Source organism: Paroedura picta, chromosome 16, assembly GCF_049243985.1.
Source record: "Paroedura picta isolate Pp20150507F chromosome 16, Ppicta_v3.0, whole genome shotgun sequence".
Taxonomy (NCBI): domain Eukaryota; kingdom Metazoa; phylum Chordata; class Lepidosauria; order Squamata; family Gekkonidae; genus Paroedura; species Paroedura picta.
In genome coordinates, this window is record NC_135384.1 from 23181551 (window position 1) to 23205522 (window position 23972).

General features: G+C 48.2%; 1 protein-coding gene across 5 annotated transcripts in view; it reads left to right on the forward strand.

Moving 5' to 3' along the window:
- Positions 1 to 23972, forward strand: part of SKAP1 (src kinase associated phosphoprotein 1) — a 351262-nt gene that overhangs the window by 304470 nt on the left and 22820 nt on the right. For 2 of the 5 annotated variants that reach the window (XM_077315029.1, XM_077315031.1), the window contains one exon: positions 62 to 177. The exons of 1 other annotated variant lie outside the window; for it this stretch is intronic. In XM_077315029.1, the coding sequence (XP_077171144.1) occupies positions 62 to 177 (116 nt within the window). The remainder of the gene's footprint in view (positions 1 to 61; positions 178 to 23972) is intronic. 2 more of the 5 variants (XM_077315030.1, XM_077315032.1) reach the window with 1 other exon arrangement.

A 23972-nucleotide genomic window follows, 5' to 3' on the forward strand; every position in this document is an offset into this window, starting at 1 on the left:
ATTTTCTCCATTGCTTCGAAGGCAATTACATTTCCCGGTCTCTCTTTTGCTCTGCTTCTAGAAGACTTCTTCATGAGAAGTTACGCAGACTACTACCAAGGCCTGTGGGACTGTGTCGGTGGCCACCCTGATGAGCTGTCCTTCCAGCGGGGAGATCTGATTTACATCATCAGCAAGGTACACAAACCGCATGGTCTGACTGCCACAGTGTTGGGTGCGAGCATTCCACGCCCACTTTGCGTTCAGCAGTTTAGGGAAGTGCCACGGCTTAGCAGTAGAGCATCTGTGTTGTAAAAGTCTCAGGTTCCATCCCTGGCCCCTCCATTTAAAATGCTCTAGTAGCTGGTGATATGGAAAGATCTGAACATCAGAGCTTAGAGAGCTGATATCCATCAGATTAGGTAACACTGGCTTCAATGGGCCAACACTGTTATTCTGAACCGAGTTGCACCCTTCTAAGACCATTGAAGTCAAGGTCTGAAGTCAAAACTCTGTTTAGGATCACACTGCCATGGATACAACTGTGCTTGGAGATTGTGAGAGCAATGCCTGTGCAGGGTAGAGTTTGGGGAGGATGTGGCAACTTTTCTGCATGACGCTCTAGGAATTTCACCAATCACTATGGTAAAGACCATAGACATAGGGAAGTTCCTACAGCATCATTAGCAAGCCTGTTCTCCAGCCCTTTCTGTTTTCCAGAGGTCCAAGGCCAAGGGGTCAATTACAGCATGGTGTGATTTCCTAGCAGGGGAGATGATATGGAAAGACCAGGCTGGTCCTGTGGCTTGGTGAGAGAGCGTAGAAGATCCTGGTTTTGATCCCTGGCATCTCCAGATGAGAGGACCAGGCTGATGGTTATGTAACTTACCTCAGCTGGAGACTGTGGAGATCCACTGCCACATGTCCTTGATAGACCAAGGATCTGACCATGCGTTCATGTGATTCCCTGAAGGTAGAACATTTGGAAACCACAGGTGTAGGTAATAGCCCCATCTCCCCCTACTCTTTTGTGGAGCCCCACTTTCCCACTGCAGTCTGGTGCGATCAAAAACCCTCCACCACGGAGTCTGCCTGAGTCTCTGGACAAGAGGCAGAGAGGGTCCGTAATCACTCAAGAACAGCAAAGGGAATTAGGCTGTTTGGCCAGGTGTGGTACGTGAGAGGCATGGAAGGGAATGCTCCTTGGTAAAGGAGAGTCTTTGCCACAAACATGCTGGTGAATAAAATAATTGATGGTGCTATTGACAGGTGGGGGGCAGGAACAAGTAAGATGGTAAACAAAGAGGTCTTTCTTGCTGGGTAGTCACTTTGGCCAAAACCAATTGAGTTGTGTGTTCTCTGGGATGTCTTCCACATGACGGATTAGGCTGCGATCACAGCTTGCTTGTACATGGAGCTATTTCCTGATGTTGAATGGTATCAGGCCTGGTCCAGGGTGGTTCCAGGCCTGGCCTGACTCAGGCCCTCACTTGGATTCACCTTTTTGTCCCGGGATCCATTGGTGTATGTCGGGGATGAGCCCCTTGTAAGGGGGGAAACTTGGGCCATCCCCAATTGGGCATTGATCCCACCCTCCCCACCTACTGGCACTTCAGTCATTTATCCTCACAAACTTAAAAAAAAAAAAAAAAGGTCTGATCGTGTTACAACGCAATGCCAAAGTAACAAATTAGCAACCGCCCGCCACCATGTTTGGTCACCACCTTTCCTTCTTTTGTTTTATCTTGCTATAACTGAGATAGGGGACATTCTGCACATGTGGTGGGGGAGGAAATGGCACAATAAAACAGCCCACACTTTTTAATCCCCTTGTTTGTGTTGTAACGCTTTTGTGTTACAACGCAATTGTGGTAATTTTTTTTAAATTATTTTGGACTTCGGGGGAGGGGCTCAAATAACACTGGAAGGTGATTGGGTAATTTTTACCACATGACAATGATTGATGTGTAAAATAAATGGCATGAAGTTTTGAGTTTCTGGTCCTCTTCAGTGCCTACACGGGTCTTGGGAACCCCTCATGTAAATAAACTTGTTGTGTGGTGGGAGAAAGGCAAGGTATGAGTGTCATGAGTAGGGCTGCCAGCCTCCAGGTAGGACCCAGGGGGGTGGGGCTGGAATTATAGCTCAACTCCAGCATAAAGAGATCTGTTCCATTGGAGAAAATAGCTGCTATGGGGGGAGGACCCCATAGCATTACACTCCACTGAGGTGCCTCTCTGCCCCCAAATCCCACACACTCCTAGCTCCACCCCCAAAGTCTCCAGGTGTTTCTTAGTCCAGACAACCCAAGCACATGGTCCTGCGATTCCTCCATGGAATTTCCAGCTTCAGAACAAAACCTCTTTCCCCTCCCCTCTGTTTCTCCACGGGCTTTTTGGCATCATTGCAACACTAAGGTAAATGAGAATTCTTTCCAACAGCTGGCTCTTGAGAATGAAAAGGAAAGCGTCCCGGTTAAGTGGAGAGGTTTTTTCACCTAAATTAATTTTTATACCAAGACGCAGACTGTAAAATGTTGCAGGGAGCCAGTGTGGCATTGCAGTGAAGCGCATCAGCATGGCAGAGACCCAGCTTGGGATCCCCACATCTGCCCTGGAAGCCTTCTGGGTGACCTCGGGCCAGACACATGCCCTCAGCCAAGCCTACCTCAAGGGGTTGTTGTGAAGACAAACTGGAGGAGAGGAGAAAGACCTAAGCAGCTCTGGGTACCCACTGGGGAGAAAGGCAGGGCGTAGATAAAATAATGTAAATAAATAAAATCAGAAGATTCAAAGAACCATACAACGGGGTCTATACGTCTTTAGAGATCCCAGTGGCTGGCCTTGAGCTGCCGGCCTTACCGAAAACGGTCTTTTACATCCCATATAGGCGAAATGGACTCTGGGGAATGTAGAGGACAGGAAGGCCTAGAGGATCATTGTCCATGGGGTCGCAATGGGTCGAACACGACTTCACACCCAATAACAATAGGCGAAATAATACAATTGCCTCTGGTTTGTCTCCAGTTTTTCTTTTTTTTTTCAAGGCTTCCATTTTTCTTCCTTTTCTTTGGTTCAATATAATTAGTCATTCAGAACATTTTAACCATCTTTCAAGTCAACCATTCTTCAATTTGTCCACCACCACCCCTCCCACTCTGTTGCCAATATGTAGCCTTAATCATTCGTACAGTAATTTGAGAAGAAGAGTTGCTTTTTCTATCCCGCTTTTCACTACCTAAAGGAGTCTCAAAGTGGCTTATAATCGCCTTCCCATTCTCTCCCTTGTGAGGTCGGTGGGGCTGAGAGAACTCTGACAGAACTGCTCTACAAGAACAGCTCTAACAGGACTGGCCCAAGGTCACCCAGCTGGCAGAGGATTAGAAGCCACCGATCTTAACCACCGCACCAAGATGGGAATTTGTACAGCCTTTCCTCCATTCATTTTACTTAAGGCCAGCTCTTCCAGATAATTTGGTGCCGGCGCCCAAAGGGTGCTTGGTCATTGCTTGCCCATTCATTAACCATCTTGCCAGGTTCCTCCCTGGTGGCGGAGGATCCCTCTCTGCCAGGGTCATTTCCCGCTGCTACTCAGCTGAGCTGCAAGAGAAAAATAAGTGGGAAATTGGAGAGCAACAGGCAGTGTCCCGATACACCGATGTCATGTCCTGTGTGCCTGGAAGTGACACCAGCATCTCCCTGAGGATGCTCGACCAAGAGAGCCAGCTTGGTGTAGTGGTTAGGAGTGCGAACTTCTAATCTGGCAAGCTGGGTTTGGTTCCCCACTCCTTCTCCACATGCAGCCAGCTGGGTGACCTTGGGCTTGTCACAGCACTGATAACGCTGTTCTGACGGAGCAGTAATATCAGGACTCACTCAGCCTCACCCACCTCACAGGGTGTCTGTTGTGGGGAGTGGAATGGGAAGGTGACTATAAGCCGTTTGAGCCTCCTTCGGGTAGAGAAAAGAGACATATAAGAACAAACTCTTCTTCTTCTTCTTCATTTGGGTAAGATTTTCTGGTTAAACCAAAGGTTCATGGGGAGTAACTTCTGCACATCAGCAGCGGCGTTCCTTACATGGCTGGTGAGCCCCCACACACACACACCTTGTGCTGGCAACTTTGTTCCTTGACTAATTTTTAATGTCTAGGATGGATGGGATCCAGCCAGGCTTTGCATTCAACCTTGCTAGACCCCCCCTCTTTATAACAGCCCCTGTTCCACATCGCATTTGTCCTTTCCGGGTGGTCAAAAGGGACCCTTGACTTCCTTTATCGCCACAAGCGGGATCCCAGCCAATAGGACGGTTTCCTAAACGCATCATTCTAGATTTCCGCCCGGCACGTAGCTTTAAAGCTGCCGCTTATTATTTAGGCTAATCAAGTGATTTATCGTTATCTCGGTACGGCTGCTTGGAATGTTTATCGGCATCCACCTAGCCACGCGCCTGCCTTTGAGTCCTTCCCTTCCCGGCCACGTGACAACGTGACCTGGTTTTCACTCCCTTCAGCAGCTCTGACGCAACTTCCTCGCACGTAGCCCATTGGCTTTCGGGCTCCTCCTTTCGTAAATCGCTTTGCGTGGCAACAGAACTCACCTATGGCCACTGGAAATATGGGGGCTAAATAAAGCTTTGTGTCTTTTTTTGGGAGAGGGGGGGGGGAGAACAGTTGAACAGCAGGAGGGAGGGAGCGGGCGGAGAGAGAAAAGGTGTTTGCGAAGCCTGTTCACTCAGCTGCATTTTAATTTCCTTTTCAATCTTGTCCCAATTAATTTTGCAGAATTAATCTCGGTGAAGCAAGCATGGCAGAAGCTCAGAGGCTGGCTGGCTGGCTGCTTTTTTTTCTTTTTTTTTTTCCTTTCGGAAAAAAAAAAAAGTGACGCGGTCGCCGTGCCTTGAACATGAAATAGTAGCTAATATAAAAATCCATCTGGCGTTGTTTGGAATGTACGCCGTCTGCTGCTGCTAAGGTCCTGTCTGACATTTCGCGCCTCCGCCGTGGGGAGACGAGATTCCGGGCTGGGTGGGGGTGAAATCAATTGGCGGAGAGTCAAGGGCCAGGAGAGAAGCCCACCCAGAAGCCCACCCAGGGTTGCGGCAGTGGCAAGGGACCTCTCTGGCATCGTGAGGAGTCCCAGTCAGGGGTGCACCCAAGCTTTTTGAAGTTACAAATACGGGAGGAGGAGGAGGAGAAGGAGAAGGAGGAGGAGTTGGTTCTTATATGCTGCTTTTCTTTACCCAAAGGAGTCTCAAAGCTGCCTCCATTTGCCTTCCCTTCCTCTCCCCACAAGGAGTCCACATCCCTCCCCCGTCTCCCCTTCCAGCATCTAAATGCACTTAACTTTCATGATTTCAGGTGCAACGGGGCACTTTGTAACTTTCATGCAGACAAAGAGTTGTGTAATGGTGGCTGACGTGCATTGTCTTCATGCATGCATGGTGATTGACTGCACATCGACACAGGAACCCCTCCCCCCGGCTTGGGTGATTCAAGTGCCATGGGAATTTAGGGCTACAGGGGTGCGATTTTTTTTCTTTGTTTTTGGTTACATTATGGCACAAGTACATTATTGCACATGCTTAGACCAGAAAAAGGTGGGGCACAACAGGAGATGGTACCACCCTCTCTCCCAATGAAAATGCAGAACTGGAGTCCTGACCAGTGATAGGAGGAACCCACAGGTGAAGAATGCCAGGTGCAAATTCAGAGCCTACATTTAGAATCTGATGCCAAGGGAACATGCCAGCAAATCATAACTGCAGGATCAGTCCAAGAGTCCAGTCGCACCTTAAGGATGAACAAAATATGTGGTGGGGGAGGAGTATTCATGAGTCACTGTTTTCTTCTTCAGATTCTTCTTCCGGCACAGCAGGTTAAAGGAGCTGAGACTTTTCCAAATGCTCATTTTCCTTGCATGTAAGTTCATGCATGTAAATTCCTGTTTCCGTTCCTTCTAGTGGTCAATTCAGCAGCACACGTTTTATGCCTAGCATACCTCTCTGCAGTTTTAAACCGCAGGATTTTATGCTGGACATCAACCAGTGTAATATTGAATCAACCACTAGAGGGGGCAAAACATGGGCAGAACAGGAAGAAAAAAAAAACCTTGAAGAAACAGGAACTTACAAGTGACGCGAATGAGAAAGTGGAAAAGCCCAACCTCTCTCCATGGGCATGTTTACAGACTGAGCTTCCAGGTGGCAAAGCCACTCCAAAACCCACGATGGGGAAAAGGCCCATCTGCATTACGAATGTTCCCTCCTCCATTTTCCTTCCCACACTGAGTTCAGCAGCAAACCGATTTTCCAAGTGACTATTCAGGATTTCAGCGCTAGGTGTTGCAAGCATGCCAGTCTCCGCAGTCGCAGAAGGTCTCACTTTCTAACTAGTTTAAACTGTCCAGAATCTCCACATGCTTTCAGCGGTACCATTGCAGCTGTAAGGCTACCTTGAGTTTCATTGTGGTTGAGTTTGTTGCTCAGACTCAGAATACAAAGCAAAGAGTCCCTTGAAAAGCAGCAGTAACACTAATGTCTTTTTAACCGAGGGTAACTTTTGTGTCCTCTGCTGGGCACAGACTGGCACAGTGTAGCAGTTGACCTCCTCTCTTCTGCACCAGGGAGGAACATTAACATGTGATTCAGTCACATCTGCCAAGTTGTTCCACTTGCCCGGAAGGTGGACTTCCCTCTGTGCATCTAATAAACATGTCCCTCTAAAACTCCGGCCTGTATCTAGCAGCTCCTTGTCCTGCTCACCTGGCACCACTTCCAAAGTCCCTGCCATGGGGGTAGCCCACAGATGTTTACTGTCACCATGAGGTCTGCGACTGGATTCCATGTGGTCAGTCTGCTGCAGGTCCTTTTTCCCCCATAACATCCCCCATATTCCCCCATACTGCCCTGGTTGGGGCACTGAAACCTGGCCAGTCTTATAGAGCACAGCAAAGTGGGAGGTTTTATAGAGCACAGCAAAGTGGGAGGTTTTTGAACTAGCAATGTATTTTGGGAGCCGCTGCTTGAAGTGGGGCTCGGTGCTGTTGGTGGATGGGCTTGGCTGTAAACTTGCAAGATGTCTCCATTTTGTTTTTAGAACCTACCCCCCCTTTTAATTTTCCCTTATGGTTTATTTGGCACCAGGCATTGCATGGAGTACATCTGCAGCATGGTCTCTGCCCCAGAAAGCTTGCACTGCACAAATCCGCACATTCCTCTTCTCCTCTTAAGGAGCCTATATATCACCAGAAGAATTATGAATAAGAAAGGGACGCAGCAGAGCATCTGCCCCACCCCTGCCACCCAAACCCATGAAACCGGTGGCTCAGAGAGGCAGAGGCAAGCCCCAAGTGGTCCAGTCATCCCCGTTGCTCAGGACACTAGATGCATCTCACAGAGACTTGGGCTGGTCCTGAAAGCAGTGTGGTGTAGTGGTTAAGAGTTCTAATCTGGAGAGCAGGGTTTGAGTCCTCACTCCCCCACATGCAGCCAGCCGGGTGACCTTGGGCTAGTCGCGGTCCTGTTAGAGCTGCTTCTCACAGAGCAGTTCTGTTCAAACTCTCTCAGCTCCACCTCCCTCCCAGGGTGTCTGTTGTGGACAGGGGAAGGGAAGGTGATTGTAAGTGAGGTTCCTTCAGGTAGTGAAAAGTGGGGCATGGAAAACCAACTCTTCAAAAAAAGGGAGGGGGACGGGAAGCAGAGGGCAGCTAGTTGGTTTGAAACCCAGGTATACACTCAAGTTTTTTGTAAAGACGTATAATGGAGCAATGTGCAATGCCACATGTTTGTGGCAGCCAGCATCATCCAGCACAGTTTACCATTATGGATCTCTGCATATGCCAAAGATTCAGGAACTCTGCAGTTCTCTGGATCAGAAGAGTAACGTCCTTGGCCTGGCAAACCTTCTTTCACTTGGCCATTTCCTAAAAGATACCCCTATTCAACCCCTTCACCTTAGGCCACATGCACAATTACATCTGCACAACGACTTCAATTTACAGAGATTTCCTTTATTAGTGTTGGATACTGGGGGGGGGGGGGGTTGTGTGCAGGAGGTGGGAAGCCAGTAGGGTGAATTCCCTCCGTTGCCTTAAGCCAGGGGTAGTCAAACTGCGGCCCTCCAGATGTCCATGGACTACAATTCCCATGAGCCCCTGCCAGCATTCGCTGGCAGGGTCTCATGGGAATTGTAGTCCATGGGCATCTGGAGGGCCGCAGTTTGACTACCCCTGCCTTAAGCCTCTGTATTTTTGCAGCCTTGGAAGGAAAGGAGGAGGCTGGTGACATCTAGTGGATTTTCCATGGCACGGCAGGGAGGGGGGGGTCAAGCAGCAGTTTAAAGGGGGGGGAGGCAGAACAATCGGATTATGCTGCGAACGTCGGTTTCAACAGAGGCGTTTTTCGCAAGAGGCGCTTAAACCCACCCATCATCCCTCCCCCCCACCCCCGGGGCAACATGCCACTCTTAACAAGCTGCATTGCAATGACGAAGGATGTCTGGGAGGGGGGCATTTTGGCTTCCATTAATAACCCCCACGGGGAGAGGAGACTATAGAATCGGAAAAGGCCTGGGAATAGAATCCGAGGTCAGCTAGAAGGCAACGGTCATACGCCGGTCAAATTCAGGCTTAAGGCTATTTCCCCACCTTGTGCAGCCCCCCCCCCCCCTTTTCAAAAAGGTCCCCCCCCTTACACGACCCCCCCCTTCCCCGTCCACCCTCAGACAAGAACCAGCCATCCAGAAACAAACCCCTGGACAATTCATTCCTCCCATGTAATTTTCTATACATCTTTCTGTTTCAAAACAAAACGAAAAAAGGATTGTGGGGCAGGGTGGGTCTGCAGCTAGAATCGCACGCTTCCCCCCCCCCTTATGATGAGCCGGTACTGCTCAACAGCTGCCCTGCTCCAAAATTCATATACCTGCAACCGTTTAAATAAAAAAATAGACCCAAACATCCCCAACTCCATCCAGGGCCAGGCGGATCAAGGGCAAATTGGCTTCTCTTTGGTGATATATAATCTCTTTTTGGAACTTACTGTCTTCTCTCCAAATTCTCGGGCCGCCCCTCCGTCACTGAGAACGGGCCACACTTTTTATGCCGTGCAGACGAGAGCCGTCCACCCATAATTAGCCCCGAAGAATGATAATCCCCCCACCCCATTCCTATACCAAGAAGCCCCGAAATTAAACTGGATTTGCAGCTCAGCCAAGAGTACAAGGAACGCATTGGGTGGGCGGAAAATCCGAGTTTTGTCGCCGTCCTTTTAGTCTCCCAACTATGGCCATTTTGTGTTTTGTTTAAACCAGAGGTAGTCAAACTGCGGCCCTCCAGATGTCCATGGACTACAATTCCCAGGAGCCCCTGCCAGCGTTCGCTGGTAGGGGCTCCTGGGAATTGTGGTCCATGGACATCTGGAGGGCCGCAGTTTGACTAACCCTGGTTTAAAAGGTGCGAACACGCCGTCCTTAAAAGTCACCAGCAGCACCGGCAAGAATCTTAGAACCTCTTCTCTGCACTGGAATATTGATTCTACCAGCACCCTAAGGGCACGCTAAGCGAGCTGCCGTCGATAGCGTGCAAGATCATCATCCCGTACTTTAGTGTTAATTAATATGGAAGAAACACCAGCACCTGGTTCCGTAACTCAACTCCTAACGTGGACTGGAATCCCCACTTCACCCATAAGCGAGCATCAAAAGGCTGGGGGGGGGGGAACCCAACCTCTCAGGACCCCGAGTTGCCACTGCAGCGGAAGATTTTAAAGGCAGCTAAATTTAAACTGCATGGAAAAGATGGTGAAGTACGTCTCCCGGAACAGGGGAGGGGGGGCGTTGCAAAGCATTGGCAGGGAACAGGTTTCTAGTGCCGGTGGCTGGACTGGCGTGGGAAGTGCCGGATCTGACCCTGGGCAGCACAACTCACCAGGGAGTTATCCTGTGCAAGTCTTGCCACCGTGGACAGGTTTTGTGGGACAACCTTGCAGGGGGATTGGTCCCCGGGTTAATTAGAAGATGGAAAGGTCGTTTGCTGTTCAGTTGCTGCTAGTCCTTCCTTAGGCACCCTGTTTGCCTCTCCCCCAGTTCTGGAGCGGAATAGAGGATTTGGAATTTTGATAAGGGAAGCCACTCCTCTCTCAAGTAGTTGTCACTGAACAGGTGGTCTCACCTAGAAACAAATGTGCCCATTACTTTGATGGGTACGACCATTGCTATGAGTAGCTCTGCACAGGACATTCCCTGAGCCTTGCTGGCTGTTTCTTATTTTCGGGAGCCTCCTTTAATTTGAAATGTCATCCCTTTCGACCAGGGCTTCTAAATACCCTTTATTTCAGCCATTCCTACGCTGAATGTCCTTCTAGATTGTCCCAGGAACTCAGTTAATCCTAGAAAAAAAGAGGGGGAAAAGACCTAGACAAACAGGCAGGACTTCCCCACGTGTGAGTTGTATAATATTTATACATAATATATATGTATGCATGTTTGCATGTGCGCCGCACTCCCACCCCGTTTATTTGGTGCCAGAATTTATCACGGACGCTGTTATAGCCTTCGTGCTTTGACAGAGGTAATAATAAATACACTGTTAAAGACAGTAGTTTAATTCCTTATACCTTCCAATCCGGCACAGAATAAACTCCATTCATCGCCGAGTAATTTTTTACCGCATAAATCTTTAAAACGAACCGCAGTAAGCTGTTGAGGCTGAAATATTGCAAATTTATTAGTTATGCCCGTGTCGTACCGGATTCGGTGTGTTTCCATTCGAATATATTATCGGGGAAATTTGTGTCTTTAAATGTGACATTCTTTCCATTTTCCAAAGGCGGCTTTATAACAAGCTGCTCTCGGAGAAAAGCAACTCTGCCTTTATTAGACAAAGATTTAGCTCCAAACACTTTTTACAAACCCGGCCGAGTTGGTTATTGAGTTGATGCGTCTCTGTTGGCAGCTCGCTTAGAACTGGCATTCGGAAGCATTGATTCCGACAGGACTAATTATTGACGGACGCCAATTATCTCTGAGGACGGCTCTTGTTTCGGTTTGGCGTTTCGGAGATTGAAGAATAAGGGTGCAAAAGGTTGTTTCAGCCCAGCCTTGACTCACAGCCATGCTTGAGAGCTTTTTAAAAAATATCTCTGTTATTCCTTCCTTCCTTCCTATCAGTGTTTTGCAAGGATAACAAAGAAAAGGGACAATTTTGCGTGAATCCGAATACACTTCTGCAAAGTCACAATAACAAAATCGACACACACCCCCCAAAAAATCCCCACACTATAAAATTTGGCAGAACGTCTTCTGATATACCAAAGTTAGGAGAAACGGCAACTGCAAATTCACACAAAACTTGTTAATGCCTTTCAAATTTTATTTCCCCCCCCTCCCCCGGAGTCTCAGAATATAAATACGCCTTGTCGTTTTTATTTGGTTGTGTTAAAGAATTCAAAGCAAAAGAAAACAAAAGCCAAACCGCCCAGCAAGCAGCAGTGAAATTCCCTCCGTTCGTTTAGAGAGCAAGAGATAATTATAAAACCATTTCCCGATCTGCGCACGAGACGCGGGTTAACATTTAAAAATCCGATGGATGTCGGTAACATTTAAAGTGGTTGGTGCCACGAAATGTCACGTTCCGACTGGCTTTTCATTAGAGAGGAAAGCGGATAGATTGATGGATTCGGGGGCTTGCATTTCTGGGCATAAAATAAGTTTGCCTTAGCCTCATAACTCCTCTCAAGTCGCCCGATATGATGGACCCAGGCTGGGGGCGGAGGGGGGGGGCATAGACAGAACAGCAGAGATGGAGAGAGCTGTATTCGGTAACTAACTCCAGTTCTGATGATCAAACAGGATATTTGTATGGATTTCCAGAGGCTGCTGTTGCAACAAGAGGTGACCCATCAACAGTGTTTTTTTTTTCCTTTTAAAAAGAGAATGACAAACAAGCTATTAAGTACAACACAAAAGAAGCAACATTCCACCGCCTTGAGAAACTATCATTCATAAGGAGCCCGGTTTGAAAGATCAGAGTCACGCACGCAATTAATATTCAGCCATCCCCTCTCAAAAGAATTCTGCCTTCTATCAGACAATCCTCAGAAGAGAGAATACTATAGCCTCCCAGGACGGTGGCCCATCTTTTTTTCTTCTTCTCTTCTCTTTTCTTTTCCTTTTTCCTTCCTCCCCCTGCGCCTGCCCCCCCCCCATCACCCAATGCCTGTTCCATCTGTAAATGAACAAACATCTTGATTTTATGGTCCTTTTCTTTGTTCAACTGAAAAATGGAGAGTGAGAAGCCCCCCCAAAAAAAGAAAGAAAGAAAAAATCCCCCTAAAAAAAAAGACATGAACAGACAAACAAAACAAAACAAAAAGACCTAAAAGATGATGGTACTCAGAGCCTAAGTAACACTTTAATTCCACATTCATTTACGCTTTAGCGATGAAGTTGTCACACGCCATAATGCAGTATTTAATTAAAACCGCGCAAAAGGATCTAGATATGTCCTGCGGTTGCTATCTCCGAATTATAGCTTGCGCTGTCCTCAGTTGTATTTATGAAACAGCAGTTTTGAAGGTGCAGCTGAGCTGATACAGAAAATAAACATTTTAAACCACTGCTGTCGGAAGGAAGGAAGGAAGGAAGGAAGGAAGGAAGGAAGGAAGGAAGGAAGGAAGGAAGGAAGGAAGGAAGGAAGGAAGGAAGGAAGGAAGGAAGGAAGGAAGGAAGGATGTTTTTCTTTTCTTTGCTCTCTTCAGTTTTCTTTCCTCCCTCCCCTCCCCTCCTCTCCCTTCCCTCCCAATTCTCCTTGAGTTGCAACAGAAGCATTTCATTAATTTCCGCAAAGGGAGAAAGCATTTGGGGAATCGAGAACAGCTTCCCATTCATTCAGTTCCCTTCATTTAACCTACAGAGCTGCCTCTTGCCTTGGCAAAGTTTTTCTGTTTGTCTTGTTTTGCCGCATGCCCGGGCCACAAAAGGCAGGACCTCCCTGTCTATATCCCAATGGTAGGTCCTTGCGCGTGGTCAGAGATGCAGGCCTTATTCCATAGAAAGGCAGGTACCTGACTTCCTGAGATGCCCATGCTCGCTGCGGTGCGCCGACCCCGCTGGGGTCCAGGTCAGATGTTGAGGGCAAGGGCCCGAGGAAGGCTCTTGCAAGGCTGGCTACAGGGATGAGAAGTGCTCAATCACCAGACCTGCTTCGTGAAATTAGGACCGTCTGGCTTTCTTGAAAGGGTCTTCATGCAGCTTTAAATCAGAGCCCAACGGGCTGCGTTAGAGCCCAGGGGAGGTCTCTGTGAACAAATTCTCTGATCTCTGCAAAGCCTCCCTCCTGTCCAGGAACACGCTAAACCAGGGGTAGTCAAACTGCGGCCCTCCAGATGTCCATGGACTACCATTCCCAGAAGCCCCTGCCAGCATTCGCTGGCAGGGGCTCCTGGGAATGGTAGTCCATGGACATCTGGAGGGCCGCAGTTTGACTACCCCTGCGCTAAACAATCCACCTTTTGGTCTGCAAAGTTCTGCTCTGATTGATTGGTTGAAGTTCTGCTCTGTTCTAATGTCATCTTACCAAGGAGGGATATTATGAGAATCCTATCCCGGGGGGGGGGGGGTCAGGAGAGGTCCCATGAGCTGCTGCTGGTGCTGCTGAGAAGTGCTGTCACATCATAGCTGACCAATGGCAACCCCATAAGGCTTTCGGATCAAGAGGCGTTCAAAGGAGGGCTGCCTTTGCCTGCCTCTGCGTCCTGACCCTGGCGTTCCTTAAAGGTCTCCCATGCAAACACTCTCCAGGGCCAACCCTGCTTAGCTTCTGAGATCCGGTGAGATTGGACTACACTCCCCAATATTGCTATCACTGTTGCCTAGGGTTGCCGCATCCCCCTGGCCACTGGTGAGCAATGAAGGATGGGGTAGAGGGTGACCAGATCCAAGTTGAGAAACTCCAGGGGGGTTGTGGGTGGAGTCTGGGGAGGACGGGGATCTCAGTGGGGCACAACACCATAGAGTTCACCCTCCAAAGCACCCATGTTCTCCAGAGGAACTGATCTCTGTGCTCTGGAGATGAGCTGTAATTCTGGGGGATCCCCAGTATTGGGAACAATACTTTGAGCAGCTTAAAATCTTAGCAGGTGCCGCAGAGTGAACTGCTTGAGTGCCGAAACAGCTTGACAGGTTTGTATTTCCTGGGACTGAAGGGATTGGAACGTTCCCCTAAGCAAAATGGCCCACCCTCCCCCCCCCAAGCAAAAACCTAGCTCCCAGAAGAATTATGTGCTCATTTTCTTGTTGTTTTTTTCAATATATATATATACAGAGAGAGAGAGAGGTTTGCAAATTTAGTTTTTAGTGATATAGCCCAAGACTTAGGCACCTGTTTCTGCTGCAGGGGTAAATCCCTGGTTCATTTTAAAACGAGCACTGCCCAGTGGGGTGTTCCCAGGTTGCAGGCTCCTTTACAGGCAGCAGCCCTTGCAGAACAAGAAGGCAGGGAGGAGCACCGGGGAATCCTTGCGGGAAACATTTCCCTAACTTCCATAGTCTGGAGCCCGAGAGGGAAGAGCCTCATGATACCATTATTGGGATATTGCTTTAAGATGCTTTGGGCTGATCCTGCGTTGAGCAGGGGGTTGGACTAGATGGCCTGTATGGCCCCTTCCAACTCTATGATTCTATGATCCTGCGTTGAGCAGGGGGTTGGACTAGATGGCCTGTATGGCCCCTTCCAACTCTATGATTCTATGATCCTGCGTTGAGCAGGGGGTTGGACTAGATGGCCTGTATGGCCCCTTCCAACTCTATGATTCTATGATCCTGCATTGAGCAGGGGGTTGGACTAGATGGCCTGTATGGCCCCTTCCAACTCTATGATTCTATGATTCTATGATTCTATGATATTTAGCTCCTATATCAGGGTTTGTCCAGGCATAGAAGCATGATACAGAGCGCAGGAAATAAATCTCCCAAGAAAGATCTTGCAAAAAAAAAAAAAAGGTGAACCGACATTTACTCAAGTTGACCCAGGTCACAGTCAGGTTGCAGTCAAAAGAAGAGACAGAAGCGTAATCTAAAGAGAACATTCCCTATCACAAAAGGCCAGCTTAGTCTGACATCTTTGGAGTGGGAGTATAGCTCATGAGATCCACGGAGACCTGTGTGAGTGGGAGTATAGCTCATGAGATCCACGGAGACCTGTGTGAGTGGGAGTATAGCTCATGAGATCCACGGAGACCTGTGGGGAGAAAAAGTGAAAGGAGAAAGTGAGAGAACAAGGAGGGGTCAAAGGGAGCTCCCAGGGTTAAGACAAAAATAAGCATGTCATTCAAGGAGATAGTGCGTAGTCACACTTAGAGAAGAGTTTCACGCTGCCATTCTAAACTGGACGTTATTTATAGTTGACCCAGTTTCGAGTAAAGCAATCCAGGGACAGGGGTTTCATCCAGCAAATTTCCTTCTGTTAATGAGCCATGCTGAGCTGCTCACTCCAAAAACTTTTGCATGCTCTAATTGACATAGAAGGGAATTCTCTCTTGGAACAAATGTACAAGGGCTATGCAGGGCATCTTTCTTTGAAGGTCAGGGCCAATGGAGTCAGGTTGTTTATCTTCTGAATCTATCTTCACTTTTCCTCTCAGGATAAACACAGTTGCAATGTTGAAAGTGCAGGTTCTTCACCTGTGCCACAGGTCCTTGCACCTTGCATGGTAGATGACTATGTTCTATCAAAGGAAATGCTGGGTCAGCTTGGTGCTCCACCTGATGGTTCTAGTGCAACTGCTTCTGTTTTGAAAAATGACACGGGTGCATTTGTTTGTTCCACTTTAGACAAAAGTCAAACTTTTGCAAAGTAAGTGGAACACACAGAAAGGGCCTTTGTGACATCACCAGTGCTAGCCAATTGATACCATCTTTTCAGGAGTTTGCTCTTGGAGAAGAAACGCTATTTGTAACATAGACCATATCCGCACGAGGAATTTACCCCTGCCCAGCCTCTCAGTGTTCACAGGTTCTAATGCTGCTTCCTCATGACGTCGGCAGTAACCCATAGCTCTCCAGTGGGTGGCACAAGTTTTCATCCTCTTTCCCACGTGCTGAAGGAAAGTGGTAGAATCCGCTTCCCCTTTCTAGTCGCGGCACAGAACGAGGTGCAAACAGGGGCAAACTTGTCTGAAAGAAGAAACGTGTGGCAATCTCTGCAGTGTTCGGGCTGCCTTTGCACCCACCTCCCCCTCTCCATTCCCGGATGGAATTTTTTTTTTTAATGGTGCAACAGGACCCCATTGCAACAGGACCACGATGCAATGTGCCCTCAATTCAAACAAAATGTACTGACATGTTCTCTTCACTGTGCACAGTAATATTGGGATTGAGCAGCACATTCCTATTTGTGTTTCCTGGTGGTGGAGTATGAACATGGAAAGAGGGGAAGCGTGTGATGAAGCAGCCCTCTCCCTATTAGCTTAGCATCCGTGCTCTGTATTTTAAAACTTTATTGTGAACACACAATCATCGGCGTCCAATTACCGTGGCCAGCCTATGAGAAATCTACCCAAACACAGAGACCATACAAAGAATTCCAAAAAGAGTTTTAACGAAAGGATTTATTGTTGTGGCGTGATCCCGAAGGAATGCAGAAGTGTTTTTTTTTTAATTCAGGATTCGGGGGGGAGAGGGATGACAGAAGTTTGAGTCCCCAAAACAACCACTGTGTAGGGATTGGTGGCTTGCATTGACTGGCAACCTCAGGAGCAGGGGGAAACCTGTGAGCTGTCCACACTTCCGGCTTTTCCGCCACCTCATTGGGAGGCAAAAAGCCCCGATGAGACAGTGAGATAATACGGAAGGGATCTCCCATCGGGAAGCATGCAAACACATTGTTTACTATCGCACCTGTATACTATCGAAGCAGTGCGTGTGGTCTGCCTCCGTGTGGAAATGGTCTTAGTAAGGTCATGTCCAGACCCACGCTGCACCTGTTACATCTGCCTTCAACTGCAATAGAGCTGAAGATCATGTAATTATATCTTCTAGCTCAGTGGTTCTCAACCTGGGGTCCGGGACCCCTTTGGGGGTCAAACGGCCCTTTCACAGGGGTCATGGCAGGGCGAGCAGCTTGACCAGGCTGGGGCGCTGCCACTCCTGAAGGTGCCTGCCAATTTATATACAATTTATAACTGATTTATATTCAATAAATCTTCACGTTATTGGTCAGTTTCGGATTAATTTCTGTGGAAGAACACATGCATAATTTTATAGTTGGAGATCACTCCAACATGAGGAACGGTATTAAAGGGCTGCAGCATTAGGAAGATTGAGAACCACTGTTCTAGTCCATGTAGGTTTAACAGAAAGTGAGAATAAAGGTAAAGGTAAAGGTATCCCCTGTGCAAGCACCGGGTCATGTCTGACCCTTGGGGTGACGCCCTCTAGCGTTTTCTTGGCAGACTCAATACGGGGTGGTTTTGCCATTCCCTTCCCCAGTCATTACCGTTTACCCCCCAGCAAGCTGGGTACTCATTTTACCGACCTCGGAAGGATGGAAGGCTGAGTCGACCTTGAGCCGGCTGCTGGGATCGAACTCCCAGCCTCATGGGCAGGGCTTTCAGACTGCATGTCTGCTGCTTTACCACTCTGCGCCACAAGAGGCTCATTAAGTGAGAATAGTTAATCTCATAAATGAAATTGTCCTTGGACTACCAGCAAAACATCATGGGAGTTCTAGCGAAGTATGCAGTTCAATTTAACCACGGCTCCTGGCATACTTTTTCACCAACTCAGGACTTTAGAACAAGGACCACGTTGGTCAAATTAGGTCCTGTTCTCATGATCATCTTGTACACCTAGCATTCCGTCAAGTGCAGTCTACTACCATGCGCAGAACTCGGATTGAACATTATGCTAGCACAGTGGTACCCCAGAGTGTGTGGAGTATGAAGAAGAAGCCCCTGGGTGGGATCCCACTACTTGTTCTCAAAATTGCAAATTGCCCCCCCCCCACGCAAACAAACACACACATTCAGAATCAACTGAGGAAGGGCCCATACAGGCTATCTAGTCCAACCCCCTGTTCAATGCAGGATAAGCTGAAAGCATCCATAAAAAGGATCTCTCCAGCCACTACTTGCAGACTACCAATAAGGGGGGAACTCACCTCCTCCTTAGGCAGCCTGTTTCACTGCTGAACTACTCTGTCTGTGAAAAAGAAATTCCTGATATCTAGCCAGAACTGTTCTGCAGGTCCTCTGCTGCCAACAGAAACCGCTCTCTGCCCTCCTCTCAAGTGAACAATCATTTCCCTTCTCGTCCTCCTCTTCTCCAGGTTGAACATTCCCAAGTCCCTCAGCCCTTCCTCTTAGGGCTTGTTCCCCAGGCCCCGGATCATCCTCGTTGCTCTCCTCTGCACCCCCTCAATTTTGTCCGCATCCTTTTTGAAGGGAAGCCTCCAGAACTGCACAAGGTACTCCAGGTGGGGTCTGGCCAATGCGGTATACAGTGGGACTAGGACATCTTGTGATTCTCATGTGATGCCTCTGTGGATGCAGCCCAAGTCTGCATTTGCCTTTTTGCTGCCGCTTGACCCTGTCTGCTCGTATTTAGCTTACATTCCACAAGATCTCATTCATACTCACTGCTCCCCAGAAGGGTATCTCCCATCTAGTTTGCATGCTTCTCATTTTTGTTAGCCAGATGTAGATCTCTACATTTCTCCTTATTGAATGGCATCTTGTTCTCATTTGCCCACTTTTCCATCATGTTCAGATCTTGTTGAACTCTCTATCTTCTGAGGAGTTCACTACTCCTCCCAGTTTGGTGTCATCTGCAGATCTGATGAGGAATCTCTCTACCCCCTCATCCCGATCATTGATGAAAATGTTGAAAAGTACCGGAGCCAGTACTGAGCCCTGTGGCACCTTCCTGCTTACCTCCCTCCAATCTGATGAAACACCAGTTACAGTAGATGTGAGTGTCCTGCATAGTGCAGGGGGTTGGACTAGATGAACCATGAGGTCCCTTCCAACTCTAAAAAAAATTTAAAATTAAAATTAAAAAAAATTAAAAAATATTGACAACCACACTTTGGGTGCGGTTTTCTAGCCAGTTCCTTATCCACCTAACCATCCGAAAATCCAGCCTGCAGTCCTCCAATTTACCCATCAGAACATCATGGGGAACCCTAGCCCTCCCCCTTACAACATAGTAAAAATAGTACCGGGCTACCTTATAAACTTTTTAAAAAGGTTATCAAAGACTGCAGCAGAATGGAGCGGAAGTGAAGCTTCGGGGTGGAAGAATGGATTGGGCCACTGCACACTGCAGAGGGAGAATGACACATTGAATGTTCCTAATTTTAAATTGAGGAGGAAATATCTTTTCGGCAGAGCCCGGACCCCTGCAGCTTGACATTGCCTAGTCTGCTCTGCTGTCTGGGGATTTTGCATCTCATTCCTTTGCACGCATGGATAGAGCTGCTAACTACAAGTCGGGAAATCTCTGGAGCTTTGGGAGTGAAAGCTGGGGAGGATGGGGCTTGAGGGGAGGGACCTCAGTGGAGTGCAATGCTGTGCAGCCTACCCTCCAAAGCAGCCTTTTGCCCTGATCTCTGTAGCCTGGCAGTTGGTGGTAATTCTAGGAGATCTTCAGGCCCCATCTGGAGATTAGCAATCTTATGCATAGAGTAGACCTGAGTTATGCACACATTAGCGATGCCAGTCCCCAGATGGGGCATGGTGATCCCCTGGTCTTACAGCTCATCCCCAGGCAACAGAGATCACAGAATCACGGAATCATAGAGTTGGAATCAGCTCCCCTAGAGGGAATGGCAGCTCCATTGAGGCCCCTCCCTGCCCACTCTTGGCTCCTCCCCCCAAAGTCTCCCAGTATTTCCCAACCCAGAGCTGGCAAACCTAGCGTGCATTAAGCTTGAGCAGGGAACGTCCTATATCAAATTAGTATTTTGATGACGGAGAGCAGCCTCTTGGCGTGATTTTTCCAGATGCACGGAAAGCATGCCAGGAGGTGATGCACGCACCCAGCCGTGATCAGGGCTAACCTTTACACAAACGTCACCCCGCAGGCGGGGAGCTGATGCGTGCCACAGGTGTCATGATAGAACTGTGCCTTGAGAACCAGCTCTGTACAGGCTCCCAACCCCGTCAGCCGCTTCCATGCTGATTGCACAGACTTGACTGCAGGCAGGTTCATGGGTCAATTCAGCCTTCACATTTGATTGTCAGAAATGCAGAAGAGCGTCTGTAAGTGCCAAATGAGACCCACTCATTTACAAGGACAATCAGGACCCTTTAAGCATACCAAAAGGGAAATTGTGGAAGGTTTATCTATCTATCTGTCTGTCTATCTATCTGATTTCTATACCGCCGTTCCATATGGCTCAGGGCGGTTTACATACAACATCATAGGGGATACATGGAACGAGTCAACATACAACATAGTCAGTATACAACAATAACAATCCAACAGTGTTTCTAAACAACAACTTACAATTTACAATTCCATTCACAAAGAGGCAGATGCTTTGAGAACAGGGTCCACTAACGGCAAATAGCTGCAATAAGGAGGGACAGAGCCCGAATGTTCACAGACACTGCGGCTGCGATCCTAAACGTACTTTCCTGGGAGTAAGCCCTGTTGAGTAACGTGAGAGTTACTTCCGCGTATATCTGCCAAAGCTTGCTCCCTGGGTTGCTGATGGCCAAGCAGGGAGAGGGGTGGCCCTGGAAGAGAGGCCCCCTCCCTCATGCTTTCCCTAAGAGCTTGGGGGGGGGATGCCCTTTTAACCAGCCAGAGATAGAACTAGTGACGGCCCCAACCGACCTTTGGCTGGATCCAGTTGAGCAGTTCTTGTTCTCTTAAAATCAGCCCCTGCTCCTCAGCCAAAGGTAGCCTTTCAGAAGCCTCTGGTTTGCCCACCTCCCGTCCCCATTTCTTTTGCAGAATTGGTCATTACAGGTTGCTGAAGGTGGGGTGCAGAGAGGGAATTGCTCCGCACAGTCATCTCCCAGAATGAAAAGACTCTGGAAATAATTGGAGTGACCTTTTTAAAAAGAAGCGGCCCTCCAGGGGGTTCTAGCCACGGAGATATTTTGATAATTCTAATCATCTAATCAGCACTTGATTATTTTAATTTCTCTTGCCCTTCTCTCTCTCTCTCCCCCCCCCCCTTTACTTTTCCTTTTTCCTCTCCCAGCCGGGGGAATCTGAAAGAAACGGACTCCTTTACGTAATTATTCCAAACCCCTTCACAGGTCACTGCCAAAGTTTAACTCTGATGGCTGCTCATTTTCCATCCGACGCGAGCAGCTCCAGACGTTAACGCGGGAAATAATTGGCCACTGAACAAATTTAGGAAATTGAGTGTGTGATAAAGCAAATAGACATGTTTCCTCTTTTTTTTTTCCCCCAACCCCCCCCCCCTTCATCGTTTCCTCTCTGGGATGGCGGTGGGGGGGGGGGGTCGGGCAGAAGGTGGACCAGTTCTCCTGCCGCCTTCGCCGATCCGGCTATTAAAGTTCCACCTACGGCTAAAGAAGTTTTTGTCCGTGAAAAATGGTCATTTTGTTTCCCCGTGCACCCCCCCCCTTCCCATCCTTGCTGGATAGAATGTTATTAAAATGCTAATTTAAAAGGGAAAAAAGAGTTAAATATCTAGCAATGGTGAAGTCTAATTGGACCCATAATGAGTTTACTAAATGTGAGCACCCCTGACACTGGCAGAGCATAAACAGCCAGCCAAACAGATCATTAGCAACGGCGTTCATTTATTTTGGCGACCTCAAGATGACCCCGCCGAGGGTAGGGTAAAAGAGCAGGTGGATCCGGCTGTGACACCCCCCTGGGGGGGTATCCAGGAAATGAAGCTATAAGCAGCTGCTATAGCAACACCTCTGCTGAACAGATGATGTAACGAACACCGCCAGCCTGAAAGCTCGGCAAACCGGAATGCGGCCAAGTCGCCTTCCCTCCCCCCCTGTTCCCCGAGACACGAGAACAAGCCCTGCCGAAACAATTGCAGCCTTTGACATCATTCATTCCTTCCTTTTCAGAGGTGCAGAATGTACCTTTCCCCCCCCCCACCCACCCCTTTGGACTGCAACATTGAAGGATCAAAAGCTCTCCTAGGGCATCGCTCCAGAATACTTTATGCCTTCCCACCCACCCACCCCCCTGCCCCTCCTGGGATACCCCCCCCCCGCCCCGTCCGCCATCCAAAAAGGCAGCAAGCAGCCTGCCTAGTTGGAGGTATCAGCAAGGGTGGCTGTTTATCAGGACATGACCCACCTTCCCTGCTGCGGCCAGAACCAAAATGACACACAAATGGGTCAGTTCAGAGACTCAAGTTGCAAGGGACTTCTATATTTAAATATATCTAAATTATATATATATATCTACTTTATCGCTAGATTAGTACACATTTTATTTATGCCACGGGGCTTTTTAAAGCAGAGTACAGTTTAGGCCCTTAATATTTCCAGTGCAGTGCTGTTTGTTATTCTTGGGGCAGAACAGTGGGAAGGCGTCTGAAGTTCTGGCCCCCTTGATGGACGTCCTGATGGCCCCTGGATGAGCTACTGGCCTGGTCCGACATGGCTTTTCTTATGTTCATCTGTCTTAATCTGAGCCCGGCTACTCTTTTGGGGTGCTTAAGAGTGGTGGACTCTAATCGGGAGAATTTGGTTTGGTTCTCTGCACCTGCAAATAAAGCTTGCTGAGGGACCTTGGGCCAGTCACAGTTCTCTCAGAACTCACCATGAGGCTGTTGTGTGGAGAGGAAGGGAAGACCCTTTGAGTCTCCTTGACGTAAGCCATTTTGAGACTCGGCGTAGAGAGAGAAGTGGGGCATGAAAACCCACTCTTCTTCGTAAGAGATCCGAGGAAGAATGTAGATTAAGAATAGTACAAAAAAAATGTCATGCTCTTGACCTTAGACAAGCTCTGCAAGTCACACTACTTCCAGCAGCTCCATGGTCCGGTAGGAGGGCAGGGGGGAGGTCTTTGTGCACCAGAGACACTAAAGAAACAACAGAGCTGTAAACAGATGTCCTTCCTTGCAAAGACAGGCTGCCTTGGATGCTTTTAGGTGGGCCATCTAATGCTGGATTCGTGGCTTCCTTATCCTCAACAGTGAATTTTATACCACTCAACCCATTTCCATGTGTGTGTTTTAGTTTCTCTGGTTATCAGTGCCAGAAACAATCGAGCCGAGTAAAAATAGCTATTTACGCTCAACGGCTCTTTAGTAATTTACAACAACCAGATATATCTATCTGATGGAACAAAGTTTTAGTCTGGTAACAACTTGAAGTCCACCAGAAAGCTGATCCCCCAGAATTAAATTTCGATGGTCTTTTAGGGGCCGTCGTCCTGCTGCTCCAAAGCAACATGGTCATCCTCCTGAATTTATCTGACAAAGGGAGCTTTGACTTTCGAAAGCTCCTACCCCAAAAATCTCTTTGGTCTGTAAGATGCTACTGGACAGGAATCTAAACTGTTCTACCGCAGTCCAACTACACTTAAAGAAAGTTCCCCTTTACCTCCTGTAAGCTTCTGGTTATAGGCACAATCGTAGCATGGGGTAGCCCATTTATTTCTTTAATTTATACCACTGGTCTTCCCAATGGAGATCTAAAGTAGCTTACATCGCTGCCCTCTCTTCTGTTTTATCCGTACAAAGTCCAGCAAAGTAGATTAGGGTTAGAATTTTTGACTGGCCCAAACCACCCAACATGCCTCCAGAGCAGGGATTCGAACCTGTGTTTCCCCCAGGCTGGTCCAACACACTCTAACCGTGATAGCCTTGTCAGTAGTCTTCAACCCTTCTGGACATGGAGAACATCATTATCCACAGGTGGGGAGCCCAGGACCCATGGAAGGGCATGCATGCCACACAGAGTCACCTGGTATCACAGTTATTGCCCTGCTGTGGGGTTTGTTCCATGAAACCGGGCAGCTACCTGCAGCGTTTGCCTATTAAA